This window comes from Drosophila suzukii, chromosome X (genome assembly GCF_043229965.1).
Source record: "Drosophila suzukii chromosome X, CBGP_Dsuzu_IsoJpt1.0, whole genome shotgun sequence".
Taxonomy (NCBI): Eukaryota; Metazoa; Arthropoda; class Insecta; order Diptera; family Drosophilidae; genus Drosophila; species Drosophila suzukii.
In genome coordinates, this window is record NC_092084.1 from 3,635,982 (window position 1) to 3,648,062 (window position 12,081).

Sequence of the window (12,081 nt, forward strand, 5' to 3'; positions counted from 1 at the left end):
GTTAAATGTCGTTAACGACCAGATGAACTGGCCTGAGTTGGGAGTTGCTGCCGGAAGTCCAGCAGTTCGGCAGCATCCCCAAATAAAAATCCGTCAAGCCACCCCCCGAAAATCAGATAAACATATTTTGCGCTTATTTGCAGATACAAAGATTGATTTACCAAATTGATTAAGTCTCCGTTTTTACCCCACATCCATATATATATCCAAGTCCATAGCCCAAATGAATCGGAAACGCTCGCGTTTTGTTGTACATTTATTTTGAATGAAATTTAAATAGTTTATTCGTATTTTAAATAATTAATTTACATAGACAAAAAAAAGTAATCGAAGATGATAAATTGCGTTATTTGTTTTTTGTTTTTTTTTTGTTTTGCATCCGTGCTGTTTTCTGTGTGTGTGTGTGCTAAGTATCTAAGTATCTGCCTAAGCCTAGTTCAAATAAAACAACAAAAACACATTTAGTTTAGCTTGGTTTTCTTCATTTTGTTTAGTTGGGATCGATTAAAGCACTAGCGTCTAAGATATCGATATCGATACCGATTTCGATCGATCGACCTCGATGGGGTTAGCAAAAATATTTGAGGGCCATATGCTAATTTACAAGGGCCAGAGTTCAAATCCCCCCCTGTTACATTTTTTTTTTGTTTTTTACAATTTTGGTTCGCTCACACTTCATAATTGGACTAGAAATATATTTATGATGTTTTTCCCCCGCTCAATATCCGTATTTATATTTATATATTTTAGGTTCCTTCGTTTAGAATTGCATATTTATGTTTTTTTTGTGGTGCTCGAAGCTTGTCTCTTGGTTAATATCGTATATATATATATTTGCTTAGGGGCTATGAAAAAAATTACATATTCATAGGGCTAGTAAAAAAAATACAAAAAAAAACTCGAACTCCCTTCAGTGTTTTTTAGGGATACAACTAGATATACTAGAAAATGGCTTACACTAAACAAATAGGCTACAAGCAATAGATATTTATTTATCGTTTTCAGATTAGTGCTGGGGATAAGCGCCATAGACACATAGAGCGGGCTTTATCGAATATGTACAACCGCCGGATAGCTTTTAGATGATATATTATCAGATATATTAGAGATGGAACCCATTCCTTAGTTGGTGAAGAGGAAGGGTCCCAGCGAACCTCAAACCATGGGAGGCTTGATGTCCACCAGGGAGCTGGGATCCAGGCCAGGTGAGCCACCGGTGGCCAGGTGGTGCGAGTGGTGGGCATGGTGGTGCAGGTGGTGATGGGGATGCTGCTGCTGCTGCTGGCCGAATTGCTGATGAAGGTGTTGGTGGTGTTGCTGCTGCTGCTGCTGATGGTGTTGCTGCTGCTGCTGGTGTTGCTGCTGCTGCTGCTGCTGCTGATGTTGCTGCTGCTGCTGCTGTTGCTGCTGCTGCTGCTGTTGCTGCTGCTGCTGGTGGAGCATCACCGGCGAACCGCCCGCGGCGACCATCTGGTGCGGCGTGGCCAGGTGCAGACCGCCGCCCAGCAGGCTGCTGGACGTGCCATTGGCGCTGTGCGCGTGCAGCGAGGTCGGGGTGCCGGGATGGCTGCTCCCAGAACCGGAACCGGAAACGGAGCCGCTCGACCCACCGGAGTTGGAGTTGGAATTGGAGGTGGAGCTGGAGCCGCCGCCGCCACCGGAGGAGGAGTTGCCTCCTGCGCCACTTCCATTTCCACTTCCACTGCCGCTGGCCAATCCGGAACCGGAAGCTGGACCCGAGCCACCCCCGCCGCCACCGACCCCGCCCGTCTGAGGGCCACTGCCCACGCCGCCCAGCCCGTTGGACTCGCCCGACTGGTTGGCGGCCTCCTCCGAATCGCTGCACGATTCCGAGGAGCCCTTCTTCAGCCCATGGCCACCATGGCCATTGACCTGGTGGCCGGCCGTGCCATTGTGCGTCTTCACGTGCTTGGCCAAATGGTCGCTGCGCATAAACCGCTTGTTGCACACGGGGCATGCAAAGCGCTTCTCGCCGGTGTGCGTCCTCAAGTGCCGTTGCAGCTCGTCGGAGCGCGTGAAGCGCTTGCCGCAGAACAGCCAGTTGCACACAAAGGGACGCTCGCCGGTGTGCCACCGCAGGTGAGCCTTCAGATGCGACGTCTTCCCGTACACCTTGCCACAGCCGGGTATGTGGCACGAGTGGATGTTCTTCTTGCGCAGATGGACGCCGGCTGGGCCCAGACGCTCCGCCTCCTGGCAATTGGGGCAATCGCAGGTGGCCCGTCCGGCATACCGCCGCTGGGATCGCGGCGACGGCGTTGAGGGTGAGCCACCCTGGGGTGAACCACCGGCGGCTGCTGCCGCTGCCGTTGCTGCCGCCGCCGCTGCCGCCGACGGGGAGCTGTGGGGCAGGGAGAAGCCACCCATGCCCACGCCCACTCCAATGCCCACGCCGCCGCCCACGCCCACTCCCTGGCCGGGCAACATGCTCTTGTAGGTGTCCTGCAGCAAGTGCTGGCCGGATCCCAGGAGCGAGTGACTCAGTGCCGAGCTGTAGTTCTCGCTGGCGTAGTTGGCCATCGTGGAGTGCATGCCCGCACCACCCATGTCCAGCCAGGAGCCGGCGGCACTGTGCATGTCCCACCAGCCGGAGTTCACGCTGGCCGCCTCCTTGTGGCTCACGGCATTGAAGGGCCAATCGTAGGGGTGGCGGGAGTAGACGCCCCCGAAGGCCGCCGCTCCGGCCTCCACCTTGCCGAGGAGGCCCTGGTGCATGTGATGGTTGTCCATGTTCGAGGTGGAGGCGTTCGGGAAGTAAAGATCCGACCCGTAGGCGGCCGCCATCGCGGAGGCCGACGAGGAGGAGGCGGAGGCGGAGGAGGAGTGCGATCCGGAGGCGGCGGAGGAGGAGGAGCCACCGCCCGAGGAGGCGGAGCCCCCGCCCACCGCCGCGCAGGAGGAGGCCAGGGGGCGACTGTAAGGATAGATGCTGAAATTACTCGCGGGTCGTATAGGGCCAGCTGCTGCGGCTGTCCGCGCACAGCGCTCCCCGGGAATGCCCCGTACCAGGTGGGTGGATGTGGATATGGATGGACCTTTCAGGGATGGCAATCCCGTATTCTATACTACACATATCTTGCATACCCCTACATCATTGTGGTAAACACTCTTAAGGAGGGCAAGCCTTTGATTATAGTTCAAATATATTGTTTACTATATCATCTTGGTATATCCTCCTAGGGATAGCATTCCTATAGTCTAGCGTTTGGTTATACTTTAAACTCCTTTATTATTGCTATATCATCACAATATATAGCAATCCATTCTACTAGCCTCTCACTATATCATAATATCCTCTCATAGTATATCCTCTCAAGGAAAGCAATCCTGTATACTAACCTTTAATATATGTACTTAAAATATTTCGTTTATTTTATCCTCATGGTATATCTTCTCAAGGATCCAGGACACTATATCATCATAAAATATTCTTTCATGTATAGGAATACTGTATTCTAGCCTTTGATTTGTATCATCAATGTATACTCTCCCAAAAATATCAATCCTGTATTCTTCTACATTTTTTACCACTATGTCATCATAGTATATTCTCTCAAGCATAGTTATTTTGTACATTAAGTATCTTTCTTACCACTGTATCATTATTGTATGTCTTTCCTACCACTTTATCATAATTATACTCTCAGTGTTATGAAAAATATTTCTTTAATAACCGTTTTTCGGAATCCCTGACTAGGAAATATCATTTTGCAAAGAATATATCTCGCAGGAGTATTGTGGAAAAACCTTGGTAACTATAATTAACTGATTCCCAGTTTTATCTACTTGTTTAAAGACTTTTCTAGATCCCATTAAGGGCCTGAGTACCATCCACCCGGTGGGGAGTCCCCGAAGGATCGCTGTGCGCCGCCTGTCTGCTTACCTAGCTGTGATGTTCACCATGGTGCTGGCGCTGGCGGAGAGGCTCCTGGAGGACTGTCCTCCGCTGGATCCGCTGGAGCTCGACGAGCTGGCCGCTGAGATGGCGCAGGGCGAGTGCTGGCCGGCGCTGCTTCCTCCGCCGTTTCCCCCTCCGGATGAGCCACTGGAGCCCGCTGCCGGGGAGTTGGGGCTCTTCTTCCACGGATGGAAGCCCTTGCCCACAGCGGCGTCGGCCAAAGGGGGTGGGGATTTGTTCGAGAGCTTGTTGCACTGGGCGGCCAACATGGCGAGAGGGGTTCCCCTCAAACTGGGATGGTCCTGCAACGAGAAAAAAGGACAGGAAAGTCGCATTAAAATAAAAATTTTAGCATTTAGTGCAGTTTTGTTAAATTTCAACAAAAACTGAAATTAGTTTAAAATTGAGAAAGTAAAAATATAATACTTTAAAAAAAAATCTATATCTCATAAGATTTAAAAAGTTATTTTTCAAAAGGATTATTTCTTATCACGAATACATGAAAATTATTAAATGTATTTATTATTAAATATTTAAATAAACCAATGTTGCAATTGTAGTTTCCCCATAAGGGAAAAAATTTATAAACAAAATCTTCTCTAATATTCCAATCGTGATATGCACTTCATCGCCACACATTTCTAGAAAACTTTTCCCATGTGAATGCTTGCATTTCTTAATTAACTGCCGTTCGCGCGAATTTGCAAATTACTTAAATGCGAATTAGTCGAGCTCAATTTCGCTTCCTGCCCGATTTTGCTTTGTTTTTCGGCCAACGGTTTCTAATGTCTGTTAACAGAAGGGCCAAGGGGCAGGCTGAGAACCAAGAAGCCAAGAAGGCAACCCACAAAATTAATTCGCCACGTAAATCAAAACTGAAATTCCCTTTTAGCGCTGCGAATGAGCCGCGTTTTTACGGTCTCTGGCGTTCTGTGGATACCCTTTGGGCCTAAAGGGGTTAAATGGACTAAGGGAAGATTGAATAGGAACAATACTTTAATTTAAAAGATTGAATTGTATAATGTTTGTCTGATGTACAAAAGGAATTCATTTTTAAATATTCATCTTCATAAGAGGTACCTATTTATCATAGGTTAAAAGTATGTTAAGTTTCAGATTTTCCAAATAGAAGGAGATTAAATGCTCTTTTTTTCAACTTATAAATATTTACTATAACAATTTATTATAGATGGGATGCTCTTACTTTAATATTTCAATATTTCTTTGAATATTCATATTAAAAGGTATTTTTTTGCTTGAAAGTATTTGAAGTTCCATACTTTTCAAGTTATCCAAGAGATCCATCAACTTAATAGGTAAATACTATGTTTATTAATTCAGGGCATTACTCATTCGACTTGGAACAGATAACCTTTTTCCCACAGACATTTATAATCGAGCGCTGCGTTTTGGGAGGAAGTCATTAAAAGTCGGCTCGGTTTTTGGGGATTCCTGGCCGTCCCGTCCTTGGCCAAAACTAATTTTCAATTCCGCTTTTTGTCTAGCGGCAACTTCGGCACTTGTTTTCTCCTTTTCTCACTCGAAATTGCTGCCTGATTGACGAAGGTCGAGGATTTCTCTAGAGGGAATTCTCCCAATCTGGGGTCCTCCGATCCTCTGATCCTTTGATCCTCGTCAAACACATTTCATGCCTGCCAGCTGCTTGAGTTGCCGCAGCGAACAACCTGGTTAAAAACAACCAAGAGTCACGGCAACAACAACGCCAGAATTGTCAACAACAAGTTGAACCACTTTGGCAATACGGTAAAAGTTGTTCAATCAAGCGCAGCGCTATATAGTTACATATATACACTGATCCGAAATTAATCTGCCATCAATCGATTACCAAGGAAATGAGTCAATTCGAATTTTCCCATCGCACTAAAGACCGGTTGCTTAATATGGCCTTTTTCTTTATTTATAGTTTTTAATAGCTCAAAAATAGTTTTAAAAGACTTCAAGATAGTTCTGAATAAAATGAAATATATTTATTGAGTCTTCTTAGTCAAGAGATATTATTTTGGTAATTGGAACTTTATTATAATAAGATTTTTTTAATTATTTATCTTAAAGAACCAATATCTCACTTACATATTTATTGCGTTTTAAAAGCATTTTTATATTCTGAATATTTTTTGAATGTAGATTTTTATTTAATTTTAAATATTTGATGATTGTCTTCGTGGAAAATGTTTTCTAGGTTCAAGTTCCGTTGTATTGTTGTTAAATGTTGCAGTTTATTGTTTACCATTAAAATTTGTGCTAAATAGCTTGAGTGTTTGTCACCCTTTGTATTTTTAACAAATTTGCTATATACTTTTTTTCACTTTCATGGATTTTTTCATAGCAACTATTTGTTCGAGTGCATTGTGACCATAGCCCAGTAGTCGTGGCCTCGTCGAGTTGTCCAAAAAAATTAAGTTAATAGTTTACTGACTCGAGTCGGCCGATTTACAGTTGCCTAGTTTCGAGCTTTTACCGTTTCGATGGCGATTCGTGGAGGGGGTGGGGGTGGTGCAGTGGTGCATTGGTGCAGTGGTTTTATGGTGGTGCAGTAGTGCCTCGGTGGATTGCTCTGGCAACCCGCAATCAGGCCGAGATCGGGATCAGAGAGCCTCCGCGGAAGCTGCTATTTCGGCCAGTAATTGGCCACTCCAGAAATTGAGAGGAAGGCCTTTGGACCGGGGAATTCCCCCACACAACCGCCCACCTATACGTATCCCAGGCCATTTCCTTACTTTCCTGTGGATCTGTTTTTTTTCTCCTTTTCTGTGGCACGTTTATGTCGCTGCCGCTTTTTTCAATTGCCAGAGTGCTCATCTCCAGCATTGGACAGGTGCTTTGGCAGCCTAATGACATCACCCATTCAAATCGTGAGGTTTCTGGATCTCTCTGGATATCCAGCCACCGAACTACTTTGGCCCCTCAGTTGGAAAAAAAAAACAAGAAATAAAAAACCCAAAGCCAAAACCCAAACGAAGTCAGGCCAAAAAAGCACACACTTAATTGGAGCAATTTCAACGTCGTGCAACTGCGCGTATGAGTAATGGCCGTTGTGCCAGTGTGTGTTGGATAAATTATACAAAATGATATCGGGGCAGGCAAGTCAGTCAGTTAGTTAGTCAGTTGGTCAGTTAGTCGGTTAGTCAGCTAGTCAGTTAGTCAGTCAGGGGAGTCTGGGGCAAATTAAAATGCAACTCGATTTGATTAATCGATCAGACTTTTGATTGACTGGTCTTGAGTGGGAATATAAATGTTTGGGTCAAACGATGATGGGTAGGATAGTAACTTTTATTATCGCAGGAAAGTACAAATAAATGGTAAGACAAATGTATAATTATATTTGTATTCTTTATGATAGACAGAAAAATAATTTTTAAAAAGAGAATTTTTGAAAAGAACACAATAATTAGGGATGGATAAATGTATACCATCTTCTTCATTATCATATAGAAACGATGAGAAAAATGTTTAACTGCATTTTTAATCTTCGTAATAGTAAAAAAAATTTTTATGACAGAGCGTTTTTTGAAAACCATCCATTTCTGTTATTATTGATTTTTTAACCATGTACAAATATTGTAATACTTAGTATTACTCATTTGTAATAAATCATGGTACTTGAAAATGAGGTGATGAAAATATCCTTAATTGATATCTTCCTTTGATTCCATTTTTGATCTTATCTCAACCTGATTTTACAACTTCCTTATAGCCTCCCCATTTCCTTTGCTCTTTCTTTTTTGTGTCACCCTAGGAGGTCTTGCAGTTGGCCTAATTAAAACAGTTGAATGTCATTTCCCAAAGCTGAACACGGAATCGGGAATCTCGGAGATCAAAAAGAAGGAAGAGCCAAGGGGATATCTTCAAAAGGCGCGAGCTAAACAAATTTGGTCAACTCAGCAGGTGGGGGGCTGGCGTTTATATGGCTTTCCCCTTCCCAAGTTCCCATTTCGGACTCCGATTCGGATGCCCTGGTCGAATTCACAGCGGGCGCTATCAGCAAATGGTGCTGCAGGTTCCTCACCTTTTATCTACCTCAGCACCCGTCTCCCGTCTCTTTCGCACCCCGCTATACCCCTCTCTCTCTGCCGCATATCAGCCATCTCTTTCTGTTCTCCGTTTGGCAGAGCGGCAACAAGTTGGGCACTTCAATCGGAGGCGGTGTCATAATTTTCACAGCAGGTGTCGTCGCTAATGATTTACAATGAGCCAGGGAAAAACGGTGAGAAACGGAGAATTGGAGAATCAGAGAAAGGGAGACGGAGAAATTGTGTGAGAGAGGGAGGGGAGATGCACTCGGTTGCATCGCCGTGTCGGCAAACAACAATAAAAATGTGAAAAATCTAAATTCGTTGTGGTCGACGTCGCTTTCCGTTTGAAGTCGATTCCGAAGACCAATTCATTATTCATCGGTTGGCATTGTATGCTATTGGTAGGCCATATATATATAGGGTTCGATTCCTCGTGGGTGGGGCGTTGCAGTGGCTAATTTGCCGCTGGGATCGATGGGTTTTTAGACCCGAAGAAGGTACGGCGACTGGCGCCAAGTGGCGCCCCCTAGGGTGCCCGAGTGCCAAACAAATTGTTAACCATTGTGATCCGATTCGATTTGGAGTCGGTGGATCAAAACGGCTCTATATGTGTTACAGATCTGCATTTCAAATACAATATTGGTATTTATCTAGACTGTCCCATCTCAAGGCTAACTGTTAGAATATAAATGTAATTAGGATCTATTTTTAAAAATGATCCGTGATTCAATAAATTATATCATATTATAATTAGGTAGGTAATATATATGAAAATTGTTATTACAGCCCCTTAAAGTCCTATTTAATATTGCTAAAACTAACTATAGTTCTTAAAGAACTATAAAAGTGGTTGTAAAGCCGATAGGTATTTTCTAGTAAGGGATCATAAAAATATTGCCATTAAATTTTGAAAATGATTCCCCACTTTTCCAACAAACTAATACGAGGGGGCAGCGCTTTAACTCCACTTTCAGTCTTTTCCAATTATCGCTGCCATTTACACTCCTGATGAGTTTTCTCCGCCATAAAAACGGACCCCTAAAAAATCAACTATCGAAGCCGACAATTATCGCCATCCATCAACGGGAATCAATCTCAGCTAATCCGTGGGTCCAGCTAATCCCCAAACTTTGTGGCACAGTGTGTGAAAGGCAGCAAAATGCCGCTCTTCTCATCAGCGCAAAAAACCATCGTCGAAAACCACTCAAAAACAAAAAATATTTAAGTGCGGCAAAAAAAAGAAGAAAAAGTCGAAAACTCCGGCGCCAAAATGCAAATAAAACAACAAACGCAAGAAAACATAAAACGGCGCAACGCGAATATAAAAGAATCTTTAAATTGCGCCTTCTGCAGAAAGAGAAGAGGGAGCTACCGAATACGCTGAAGAGACGGCTCAAGAATCGGCCGAAGAATCGCTTTGGAGAATCGCAAGGAGCAACGAGGCAGATACAATTTTCATAGGCAATTAAAAAAAGTTCATTGGTTTTGATTTTATTTTCGGCTGCAGAGGAGTTCTCCATTCTCGGTTCTCGGTTCTCAATTCTCCATTCAGAAGCCACAAAGCCCAGAGCTCGGGGCACTCGACTTTCAAAAGGATGAAAGACCAGTCCAGACATACTATATATGTATATATGTGAATATATATCCCCACCAGCAGCAGGCAGACCCTCATCCTTCCATTAGCATGTAAAGTGTAAACTAATGGCTTTGATTCTGATTCTGAAGGAGAGCGAAAAAGAGTCTTGCAAATTAAAAGCAGCGTGGGAACCGAGTCGCTTCTGTCCCAGAAGTTTATTAAAAAAAACGTAGTAGTCGTAGTAGCCTCGGTCAACTTTGTCTTGGGCCGGGTTCCGGAGTTCCTTGGAACTGGTCCTCTGGACTCCTGGACCTCTGAGCCCCATAAGTAAGCCATACACGAAAACTCATTAACAATGACGCTCCAAAAACGCGGCGGTGCAGAAGTAGCCGGGCAAAAATTAATGGAGTTTCCAAAGCTCCAGACTTTTTCATCATAATTTTTATTATTATTTTTTCATCCTTCTTCGCCTGTGCGTTATTTTGTGTTTCATCCTTATCTGGCTGCCTCGTTGCTGCTTTTTTATTATTTATTATTTTTTGAGAATTTTCTGAAAAAAAAAATTTTGGAAGGGGGGTGCCAGGAAGGTAGGTGCGATCTATAAATACTCTATTTTGGGATATATACTTGGAAAATAAAAATGATTACAAAACTCAGAATATCAATTTTTATAGCATTATCATCAGTTACTGATGAAATGATCGCCATTATCACTTACTTTTGGTATATATACTTATCCCTGCTTCATATAGGGTATTTCCAGGTCTATATGTGCATTGATTCTTGAGTTGGCCCGATAATTACGAACTGAGAGATTCGTCTGAAGGCGAAGTGGAGTCATAACCCAAATTGATGAAGTGCATTAAAGTGTCTTTAATGTGCGGCAATAAGAAGGGGGAAAGAGTCGGATGGAGAGGCGGCGTGAAAGAGATGGCATTAGAGGGAAGAAAAGAGAGAGAAGACTTTCGCTTAAAAGATTTTAATTTAGGAAATGCTTTAATTTGATGTTCCTCCACTTTGCCGTTCATTTGGCCTTGGTCTGTGCTTACACCCCCCTTTTGGGGGTTGGTGTCACGCCCCCTCCTCCACCGCCGCCCCTTGGCTACTGAAATATCATGATTAACTGACCGCTCATTAGAGCCACATGACATTATCGACTATGTGGCCGAGAAGGACCCCCTTCAAAACGGGTCACATTTAATGTGCCTCGGATTGCAATTAATTTGAACCCGAACTTCTGGCGAGTGCTTTGGCCTGTTTGGGTGTTTAAGTTCAGGTTCCAGACCCAGTAATTGGGGTTGATTATGTTTTCAGTTCTGGATTTTCAGGGGAGCTGTAGCTGCCCAGAAAAAAGGGGTTACCAAAGGAGCAGGCAGTGCAAGCAGAGCCATAAAATCCCGTTTGTTAAATAATTAAAGTGCTTCAGAAATATGAAGCCAAGAGTGTTGAAACTTAAGCAAAACTTCCCCTTTTATGATCAAACAAGTGTTGTTAAATTATATTAATTAACTTGGAAATCCCATATAAATATATAAATGTAACAGTAACCAACTATTTCACTGTGTAGAAACTGCTTGATTCCTTCATTTCTAATTTCTAGAACTAAACAAAATTAGCTTTTTAAGACCCACTCCTGCCAACCTTTAAGCCCTCGGCTGGAACACCTCTCCCTTTTTTCCTCGTCGACATTAACCCACCACATCCTTGACTCCTTCACACATTTCCTCAGCCCGAACCGCAACTCAACTTCCCCTGTTGACGTGTTCAACTCGCATTACACTTAGAGCCTGCTTAAAACTTCATAAAACTCACAACTTTCAGCACATTGGGGGGATTATTTGGCCAAAAAAAGAAGGGGGAGGGGGGGCTTCAAACAAAATAAACGCTGACAGGCAACAGCAACAACATTGGCCACAAATTTGCAACGTCATTAGCTGGCAAAAAACAACAATAAAAGATATTTGCCAAAGGCGGTGAGCTCACATTTTAACCCTCTGGTGGCAGAAAAAAAGGGGGTATTTTTTCCTCTTTATATTTTTTTATTCCTTTAGAAGGGGCATAAATTTTGGGGTGGAGCTGCCAATTGGATAGCATTTTTAAGGACATAAATCCGCATTTAATCCTCCAATCACTGTGCTCTAAGCGCCATTAAAAGGAATATTTAGCACTGACTATGGGCATTTTTTATGTGGTCGTTTAATTGCCGGTGCATTGCTCAGTTCGTGGCTAATTTATGCAATTTATGCGCCGCTTTCATTGCGGCAATTAAATCAAATTAATTGAATTATGTGTGCAGCTCGCGAAGGTGTTGTTCCTGCGGTTGTTGCTGTGGCTGTGCTATTCAGAGCCCCCATAAGGTTTGCATGTCTGCCCATGTCTGCAGGCTAATTTGAGCAAAAAACAAAAAAATACAGCACAAAATAAGAGAAAAACTAAGAAATAAAAAACACACACCACGAAATGAAGACAAAACATTTGCCACAGGCCACAAAAAAGCAGCAGCATATTTAAAAAACACATTAAAAATGCAAACAAATTTTTGCCGTTGATGC

At 43.5% G+C, this 12,081-nt stretch overlaps 1 protein-coding gene across 4 annotated transcripts in view; it reads right to left on the bottom strand.

Annotated features, from left to right (window-relative positions):
• Positions 1-238: 238 nt before the first annotated feature.
• The window catches only part of Sp1 (transcription factor Sp8), a 30,722-nt gene continuing 18,879 nt past the window's right edge, over positions 239-12,081 (bottom strand). For 3 of the 4 annotated variants that reach the window (XM_036820515.3, XM_070997880.1, XM_036820514.3), the window contains 2 exons: positions 3,905-4,221; positions 239-2,950 (listed from right to left, as the gene is read on the bottom strand). In XM_036820515.3, the coding sequence (XP_036676410.3) occupies positions 1,156-2,950; positions 3,905-4,221 (2,112 nt within the window). In that variant the 3' untranslated portion in view covers positions 239-1,155. The remainder of the gene's footprint in view (positions 2,951-3,904; positions 4,222-12,081) is intronic. The other variant, XM_036820517.3, reaches the window with a different exon arrangement.